Source organism: Aspergillus aculeatus (genome assembly GCF_001890905.1).
Source record: "Aspergillus aculeatus ATCC 16872 unplaced genomic scaffold ASPACscaffold_10, whole genome shotgun sequence".
NCBI classification, from domain to species: Eukaryota; Fungi; Ascomycota; class Eurotiomycetes; order Eurotiales; family Aspergillaceae; genus Aspergillus; species Aspergillus aculeatus.
Genome location: NW_017962985.1, coordinates 951,926 through 961,094, shown reverse-complemented (window position 1 = coordinate 961,094; position 9,169 = coordinate 951,926). Strand labels below are relative to the sequence as shown.

The 9,169-nt window shown below is 51.6% G+C and overlaps 2 protein-coding genes across 2 annotated transcripts; one reads left to right on the top strand and one right to left on the bottom strand.

Annotated features, from left to right (window-relative positions):
* The first annotated feature begins 271 nt into the window (after positions 1-271).
* Positions 272-6,445, top strand: ASPACDRAFT_79663 (trifunctional fatty acid synthase subunit FAS2). Its single transcript, XM_020205468.1, has 3 exons — positions 272-1,043; positions 1,106-6,051; positions 6,105-6,445. Exons 1-3 carry the CDS (start codon positions 521-523, stop codon positions 6,213-6,215), a joined length of 5,580 nt encoding a protein of 1,859 aa, XP_020055233.1. The 5' UTR covers positions 272-520; the 3' UTR covers positions 6,216-6,445.
* An 18-nt stretch (positions 6,446-6,463) lies between these two features.
* Positions 6,464-9,013, bottom strand: ASPACDRAFT_121662 (tRNA (guanine26-N2)-dimethyltransferase). Its single transcript, XM_020196459.1, has one exon. The coding sequence runs from the start codon at positions 8,758-8,760 to the stop codon at positions 6,685-6,687; it is 2,076 nt and encodes a 691-aa protein (XP_020055232.1). The 5' UTR covers positions 8,761-9,013; the 3' UTR covers positions 6,464-6,684.
* Between the last annotated feature and the right edge of the window lie 156 nt (positions 9,014-9,169).

The window sequence follows — 9,169 nt, the reverse complement described above, 5'->3', positions numbered from 1 at the left end:
CCCCCCCCCCCCTTCTCCTTCCCCCCTCCCTCTTTCTTCTACCCCCACTGATAGTGGTCCTGAACTGGGGGTGAGTATTTCTTGTTCCCACCCGGAACTGCCGTGGATCAATTTTCATTTTCCTATCCAGCTTCCCTTTCCCGCACCCGCTTGGTTGCCTGCTCAAGCACTTGAGTGGTGCAAGAACACAAGAAAGAAATAAAAACATTTGAAGGTTCAATTAGAGTACGATTTGCATTGACATCAGTTAGACTGACCTGTTCATATCTCTAGTTAGGATTGAACCAACCTATATTATCACTTTAATGATTCTCATCTTCCTCCCGTTGCCCTAACTCCGACCTACACTTTTCTTCCCTCAACTTTCTTCTGGTGTTCATCCTTTGCCTGGCCGCCACTTCTCCCCAACCAACTGAGGCAGAGACTGAAATCAATTTCCTATCCTGGTTCAACCGCTTGAAGTTGACCTTCTCCATACACCATCTCTACGTGGGCATATCCTTACATCTCCATCAGCAATATGCGTCCCGAAATTGAGCAAGAATTGGCGCACACCCTGCTGGTTGAGCTGCTGGCCTACCAGTTTGCCTCCCCAGTGAGATGGATTGAAACGCAAGATGTCATACTTGCAGAGAAGCGGACAGAACGGATCGTTGAAATCGGCCCCGCGGATACACTGGGTGGTATGGCAAAACGGACTCTTGCCTCGAAATATGAAGCATACGACGCCGCTACCTCCGTGCAACGCCAAATACTTTGTTATAACAAGGATGCGAAGGAGATTTATTACGATGTCGACCCTGTGGAAGAAGAGGCCGACACTCCTCCAGAGCCCGCTGCTGGGACTCCGGCCCCCGCTGCGCAGGCCGCTGTTGCTGCCGCTCCTGCGGCAGCCGCTGCTCCGCCTAGTGCTGGACCTGCCGCAGCAATCGAGGATGCTCCTGTCACAGCAGTGGATGTCCTCAGGACATTGGTGGCGCAGAAGCTTAAGAAGAGCCTGTCCGATGTGCCTCTGAGCAAGGCCATCAAAGATCTTGTCGGAGGTGGGTACCAGCACGAATTAGCTGAGCAATGGTTTCAACTCATACTAACCTGGTGCAAACAGGTAAATCCACACTACAAAATGAGATTCTTGGAGATCTGGGCAAGGAGTTTGGCTCTACACCTGAAAAGCCGGAGGATACCCCCTTGGATGAATTAGGTGCATCCATGCAGGCCACATTCAATGGTCAATTGGGCAAACAATCCTCTTCTCTCATTGCCCGCCTGGTATCGTCGAAGATGCCGGGTGGATTCAATATCACTGCCGTTCGCAAATACTTGGAGACGAGATGGGGTCTGGGTTCTGGCAGGCAGGACGGTGTGCTCCTCCTCGCGCTTACAATGGAGCCACCGTCTCGTATCGGTTCGGAACCAGATGCCAAGGGTTATCTCGACGATGTGACTAATAAATATGCTGCCAGTGCTGGCATAAGTCTGTCGGCTCCCACAACTGGAGGTGATGGCGGCGCCGGCGCCGGCGGTATGCTCATGGATCCCGCCGCTATCGATGCCCTGACGAAGGACCAACGCGCCCTGTTCAAGCAGCAGTTGGAACTCATTGCTCGCTACTTGAAAATGGATTTGCGCGCTGGTCAAAAGGCGTTCATCAACTCCCAGGAGACCCAGAAGACGCTGCAAGCGCAGCTAGACCTTTGGCAAGCCGAACATGGCGACTTCTATGCCTCTGGCATTGAGCCAGCGTTCGATCCTCTCAAGGCCCGTGTCTACGACTCCTCCTGGAACTGGGCTCGTCAAGATGCTTTGAGCATGTACTACGACATCATCTTTGGAAGACTCAAGGTTGTTGATAGGGAGATTGTGAGCCGCTGCATCCGTATCATGAACCGGTCGAACCCTCTCCTTCTAGACTTCATGCAGTATCATATTGACAACTGCCCCACTGACAGGGGTGAAACGTATCAGCTTGCAAAGGAGCTTGGTGAGCAACTTATTGAGAATTGCAAGGAGGTTCTTGATGCTGCTCCTGTCTACAAGGACGTTGCTGTTCCTACTGGACCTCAAACCACCGTCGATGCCCGAGGAAAGGTTGGTTACGAGGAAGTCCCTCGCGCCAGCGCCCGCAAACTAGAGCACTATGTCAAGCAGATGGCTGAAGGAGGTCCCATCTCGGAGTACAGCAACCGCGCCAAAGTGCAAGATGACCTACGCAGTGTCTATAAGTTGATCCGCAGGCAGCACCGCCTCTCCAAGTCTTCGCAGCTGCAGTTCAACGCTCTCTATAAAGAGGTTATCCGCGCCCTGAGCATGAATGAGAATCAGATCATTCCACAGGAGAACAGCAACGGAAAGAAGTCTGGCAAAAACAGTGTCAAGCGCAATGGTAGCCCTCGGTCGGGCAAGATTGAGACCATCCCTTTCTTGCACCTGAAGAAGAAGAACGAACACGGCTGGGATTATAACAAGAAGCTCACCGGTGTCTACCTCGACGTTCTGGAGTCAGCAGCTCGATCTGGTCTCACATTCCAAGGCAAGAATGTTCTCATGACCGGAGCTGGTGCCGGTTCCATCGGTGCTGAGGTGCTGCAGGGCTTGATCAGCGGTGGTGCTAAGGTGATTGTCACAACGAGTCGATTCTCCCGTGAGGTCACCGAATACTATCAGGCCATGTACGCCCGCTATGGCGCTCGTGGCTCTCAACTCGTCGTTGTGCCCTTCAACCAAGGTAGCAAACAAGATGTCGAAGCATTGGTTGACTATATTTACGACACTAAGAAGGGTCTTGGCTGGGATCTGGATTTTGTTGTCCCATTTGCTGCCATCCCGGAAAATGGTCGGGAGATCGACTCGATCGACTCGAAGTCTGAGTTGGCCCACCGCATCATGCTCACAAACCTGCTCCGACTTCTTGGTAGCATTAAGACACAGAAACAAACCAATGGCTTTGAAACCCGCCCAGCACAAGTCATCCTTCCTTTGTCTCCCAATCACGGCACTTTCGGAAATGATGGACTGTACTCGGAGTCGAAGCTGGCTCTGGAGACTCTCTTTAATCGCTGGTACTCAGAGAACTGGAGCAACTATTTGACCATCTGCGGTGCTGTTATTGGCTGGACGCGCGGCACAGGATTGATGAGCGGTAACAATATGGTTGCTGAGGGCGTTGAAAAGCTCGGTGTCCGCACCTTCTCACAGCAAGAGATGGCCTTCAACCTTCTCGGTCTCATGGCACCCGCTATTGTCAACCTATGCCAGCTTGATCCTGTCTGGGCTGATCTCAACGGCGGTCTTCAGTTCATCCCCGATCTCAAGGACCTCATGACGAGGCTCCGCACTGACATCATGGAGACCAGTGATGTCCGCCAAGCAGTCATCAAGGAAACCGCCATCGAGAATAAGGTTGTCAACGGAGAAGACAGCGAGGTCCTTTACAAAAGAGTGGTCGCCGAGCCCCGTGCCAATATCAAATTCCAGTTCCCGCAACTCCCTGACTGGGAGAAGGATATTCAGCCCCTTAATGAGAACCTCAAGGGCATGGTCAACCTTGACAAGGTGGTTGTTGTCACTGGGTTTTCAGAAGTCGGCCCCTGGGGTAACTCCCGTACCCGCTGGGAGATGGAGGCGTACGGCAAGTTCTCCCTCGAGGGCTGCGTCGAGATGGCCTGGATTATGGGTTTAATCAAACACCATAATGGTCCCCTCAAGGGCAAAGCCTATTCAGGATGGGTTGACGCGAAGACTGGGGAGCCTGTGGACGACAAGGACGTCAAGCCCAAATATGAAAAGCACATTCTGGAGCATTCGGGCATTCGACTGATCGAGCCTGAGCTGTTTAAGGGATATGATCCCAAGAGGAAGCAACTTCTCCAAGAAATTGTCATCCAGGAAGATCTTGACCCCTTCGAGGCATCCAAGGAAACTGCCGAAGAGTTCAAGCGCGAGCATGGTGACAAAGTTGAAATCTTTGAACTGCCCGAATCGGGAGAGTACACTGTGCGCCTCAAGAAGGGGGCTACATTGCTTATTCCTAAGGCCCTCCAGTTTGATCGTCTCGTTGCTGGCCAGATTCCCACTGGCTGGGACGCCAAGCGCTACGGTATCCCAGACGACATCATCGAACAGGTTGATCCAGTCACATTGTTTGTTCTTGTCTGTACTGCAGAGGCAATGCTCTCTGCTGGTGTCACCGACCCTTACGAATTCTACAAGTATGTTCACCTGTCTGAGGTCGGTAACTGCATTGGTTCCGGTATTGGAGGCACCCACGCCTTACGAGGCATGTACAAAGACCGCTACTTGGATAAGCCCCTCCAAAAGGATATCCTGCAGGAATCCTTCATCAATACTATGAGCGCTTGGGTCAATATGCTTCTGCTGTCCTCTACTGGTCCGATCAAGACCCCTGTTGGTGCCTGTGCCACGGCAGTTGAATCTGTTGATATCGGTTATGAGACGATTGTGGAAGGCAAAGCTCGCGTCTGCTTTGTTGGTGGATTTGACGACTTCCAGGAAGAAGGATCGTATGAGTTCGCAAACATGAAGGCCACCAGCAATGCAGAGGATGAATTTGCCCACGGCCGCACCCCGCAGGAGATGTCGCGCCCCACTACCACCACGCGTGCGGGTTTCATGGAGTCACAGGGTTGTGGTATGCAACTCATTATGAGCGCCCAGCTGGCTTTGGACATGGGCGTACCCATCTACGGTATTATTGCCTTGACAACGACCGCCACGGACAAGATCGGACGATCTGTCCCCGCCCCCGGTCAGGGTGTTCTCACCACCGCACGGGAGAACCCTGGCAAGTTCCCGTCCCCGTTGTTGGATATCAAATACCGCCAGCGCCAGCTTGACCTGCGTAAGAAGCAAATCAAGGAGTGGCAAGAATCAGAGCTGCTTTACCTTCAGGAGGAGGTGGAGGCCATTAAGTCCCAGAGCTCTGAGCCATTCGATGAGTCGGAATATCTGCAGGAGCGGGCTCGGCACATTGAGCGAGAAGCTGTCCGACAGGAGAAGGATGCCCAGTTTAGTCTTGGCAACAACTTCTGGAAGCAAGACCCCCGTATCGCCCCTCTCCGCGGCGCCCTTGCTACCTGGGGCCTTACTGTCGACGACATTGGTGTTGCATCCTTCCACGGTACCTCTACCGTGGCCAACGACAAAAATGAATCTGATGTCATTTGCCAGCAAATGAAGCATCTGGGACGCAAGAAGGGCAATGCGCTGCTGGGTATCTTCCAAAAATATCTCACCGGACATCCTAAGGGCGCTGCCGGTGCTTGGATGTTCAACGGCTGCTTGCAGGTTCTTGACAGTGGCTTGGTTCCAGGGAACCGTAATGCTGATAACGTGGACAAGGTCATGGAGAAGTTCGATTATATCGTTTATCCTAGCCGTAGCATCCAGACTGATGGTATCAACGCTTTCTCAGTCACATCGTTCGGTTTCGGTCAGAAAGGTGCCCAGGTCATTGGAATCCACCCCAAGTACCTGTATGCAACTCTGGAACGGGCACAGTTCCAGACTTACAAGGCCAAGGTTGAGGCCAGACAAAAGAAGGCTTACCGTTACTTCCACAACGGTCTCATTAACAACAGCATTTTCGTTGCCAAAGACAAAGCTCCCTATGAAGATTCTCAACAGAGCAAGATCTTCCTCAACCCTGATTACCGCGTCGCGGTTGACAAGAAAACATCGGAACTCAAGTTCCCTGCAGTCCCTCCGAAGGCTAGTGACAAGGGAACCGAGAGTACGAGATCGATGATCGAGTCTCTTGCGAAAGCCAACGCCGCCGAGGACTCGAAGGTCGGTGTCGACGTTGAGAACATTGAGGGGTTCAACATCGAAAATGAAACCTTCATCGAGCGAAACTTCACTGCTAGCGAGCGAGAATATTGCCTGAAGGCACCATCTCCCCGTGCATCGTTTGCTGGTCGGTGGAGTGCCAAAGAGGCGGTCTTCAAGTCTCTAGGCGTTAGCAGTAAGGGCGCCGGCTCTCCGCTGAAGGACATTGAGATCGTCACTGATTCAACTGGTGCGCCTGTTGTCCAAGTAAGTACCACTTTAACCTGTCATCTTCGCGTCTGACGCTAACATGTTGCTAGCTTCATGGTGTTGCTGCTGAAGCTGCCGAGCAGGCTGGTGTCAAGCAAGTCAATGTTAGCATTAGCCACAGTGATACGCAGGCTGTCGCGGTTGCTGTGTCGAAATTCTGATCTTCGGGCGAACGAACAAACTGCTTTGATGTAATCGGAGTGTCTTAATCATGTTTACGTTTCTTGGCCACATATTCATATAGATAGATAAATCCGGGCCCGGCTTTCATCGGGCGAACCAGCCGGATCTTCCTTTGAAGTCTTTTGCCTTCTTCAGCTCTAGGGGTATATCTTGAGCAACAGTAGTACATATAGAATTTCCCGCTCTTGATCCTCGCAATTGAATGCCCATCCTGTTCGACATGCTTGACTCAAATTTGTATCTGTGAATATTACTCAGGTGTCACATCGAAGTACTGATACATGTAATGGTATAGCATCTGACATCTTTTAATTGAAACCTACAGTCTATGAAAGATAGGCCTAACTCATGCTGCAGATGTTGTTTAAAGTGAAAAGTCCACTATCATATAACGACGTATTGCCAAATGACCATGCGAAAAGAGGTAGCCAGAATCATCGGTGTTACCTACCCTCTACCAGAAGCTCTACTCAAGGGACCCCAGTTTTCCCGAGGGTTAAGCTGATATCGAACAAGACGCTTTCTCGCTGAGAGCTCCTTCCCTAAACTCTCATCAAAAACCACTTCCAAAGTGCTAGGATGAGGTCTAGCCGCGGCTTTGACCCGGGTCCCTTGACCAGAAATAGACGTTCTGGAATCGTGACGGCCATTGCTCTGTGTATCGCGTACCGATGTAGTCCCTGACGCTCGATGGGCACCGGCCCGTGTCAAAGCAGCTTCAAGCCTGCTGACTACATCCGTAATATTGTGCTCTTGCTCCATTACCAACTGAAGCTCCTTCTTCAACGTATTTAGGAGTTGCTGATCGTCGTCGCCATCTGTGGGAACCTTTCGGCATTTCGACATGATCACAGCCCCAGGACTTCCGGGTCTGAGAGCGCCCTCCTTGATCGGGGACTTCTGTCTGACCCATTCCCGCATAATTTCCCAAATCACATCCCAGGGGGCGTCAGTCCGAATTGTGTTTGGTTTCGCATGGGTGCGAGTCGCTCGGTAGCCCAAATGTCGAAGAGCCCCGCGCATCGCATCGATGGAAATGGTAGCAGTACGAAGAACCTTCGATATCGCACTCAAGCTAAAGTAGAATGGGGTTTTGTCACTCAAAGCGGGGTCAACCCGTGGAATAATGGCAGCAGTTTCGGCACCGGCCGCCGGCGCATCGGTAGGCTTCTGTGATGTGTTGGCGTCGCCAATGTCGAAGTTCAAATCTTCCTCGAGTGCCGTTGTTAACATGCCCTCAATTCTATCAACAGTGTGATAAACATCTCTGTCTAGCTTAGGAAGCATATCAAGGATATTCAGGATGAAATGTGGGTTGTGAAGTGGACCGGCCCACATTGGGCCCCCTACATGCATCTTCGAACCGCAATGTTCGCAACGGGAGTCTGAAGTTGGACCCTGCGCAAAGCCAAAATGAGGAAAAGGCTTTCCTTTTTTGTCAAGCTTCTGCTTGGTCTGCGTCAGAGACTGGGTTGACCATGCCCCGCAGCCCTCGTCGCAATTGAAGACCGTCATCATATTTCCAGAAACAAACTTGACCTGGGCAGGGGAGCGATGAACCCGGACAAAGACTCGCGCATAGAAATCGATTGATAGAGATAATAGGGGCTCAATTGCAAGTCCATATTTGGCGGCAGACATGGCAAGCGCATGTAGAATCAAGCGCAGTCCCCCTTCGTGGCAATGCGGTCCTTTGACCGGGACGCCACCATACAAGGCGAAAGCCTTCTCAGGATACCCATGCGAAGCCCACACTCCTGCATCAGTACAAGTCACACAGAGGAGGCCTCCATCCTTTACTGCCTGGACCGCAGCGTCCATGAAAGGTGAAGCAGTGCCGTATGGATCCAAATCAATGACATCGAATTTGCCGGAGTGGGGCACCACGTCCTGACTCTGATCTTGCTCCAAAAGGCTATACATGAAGACGCGTGCATCTCCTAGGTTGGGGCGGATACGCTCTTCGAGTTTGTTGTATTCGATATTTGTCTTCATTGATCGAATAGCAGATTCTGAAAGGTCGTTCGCAACAACGTAGGAAGCAAATGGGATCTCCAAGGCATAACGTAGCGCACGCAAGCCTGTAGCAGAAAGAGCATCTAGGATTGTGAATGATGGCGCAATGATCTCTTCCGAAGGCAAGTCGGGAAATGCTGCAGAGGCGGGCACAGTTGTCTGTTCGCTTTGGTCCTTTGGCTGGTTGGCTTCGTCCTCTCGCTTGCGCTTTTTACTCTTTGTCCCACCACTTTCTGCTAGCCTCTGCCTTCGCTTTTCCGCCTTCTGCTTCTTCACAGCTAAGACATGCTCCCCAAAGGCCCGGATTGCAAGAACGCTAAGGTCTCGGTTAAACTGCTGAATAGGGTTGTAGAAAACGGATTGAGATTCATCGTCAGCCTTGAGATCCTTCCTCGTGGCCTTGGAGGCAGCGTCTTGAGAGGGAGGGTTCAAAATATACGCCTTTCCTTCTTTTACGGCTCTGAAGTCCGTGCCAGCGTATTGGATTAATTGCTCCGAGGTGTCCATGGCGCGAACTTCAGTATGGATTTGGGGCGGATGATTTCGCCGAACGGGGGCTGGCGTATTCACCGTTGGGCGCAGAAGAGAGATTGACAAAACAGTAGGTACTGAAGCTTGAGAGAAAGAATTGACGGGTCTAAAACGAGCAAGGACAAAATGAAAAAGGCTCATTGACTGACTTGAACGTCACAGAGAACAAGTGAAGTAGGAAGGGAATGGATATTCTGAGAGAAGTGAATTTTTCTTTTCTCCCCGCGGGGCGAGTTTGAATGGTTCGAGCTCCCGGCGCCGCGCGCAAAAATAGAAAAAGGCACCGGGGTGAGCACTCTTACACCTCAGGATACCCAGCAACCTGAGCCCGATTGAAGAGAGTCTATGTAAGACAACGTTCATGTGAGGCACTTAGAAAATGGGA

Bases quoted from the DNA above. Each gene is read 5' to 3' on its own strand.
- ASPACDRAFT_121662 (XM_020196459.1), bottom strand. From the start codon at position 8,760: ATGGACACCTCGGAGCAATTAATCCAATACGCTGGCACGGACTTCAGA.
- ASPACDRAFT_79663 (XM_020205468.1), top strand. From the start codon at position 521: ATGCGTCCCGAAATTGAGCAAGAATTGGCGCACACCCTGCTGGTTGAG. The intron at 1,044-1,105 runs GTGGGTACCAGC...TGGTGCAAACAG, and splicing joins CATCAAAGATCTTGTCGGAG to GTAAATCCACACTACAAAAT. The intron at 6,052-6,104 runs GTAAGTACCACT...ACATGTTGCTAG, and splicing joins CTGGTGCGCCTGTTGTCCAA to CTTCATGGTGTTGCTGCTGA.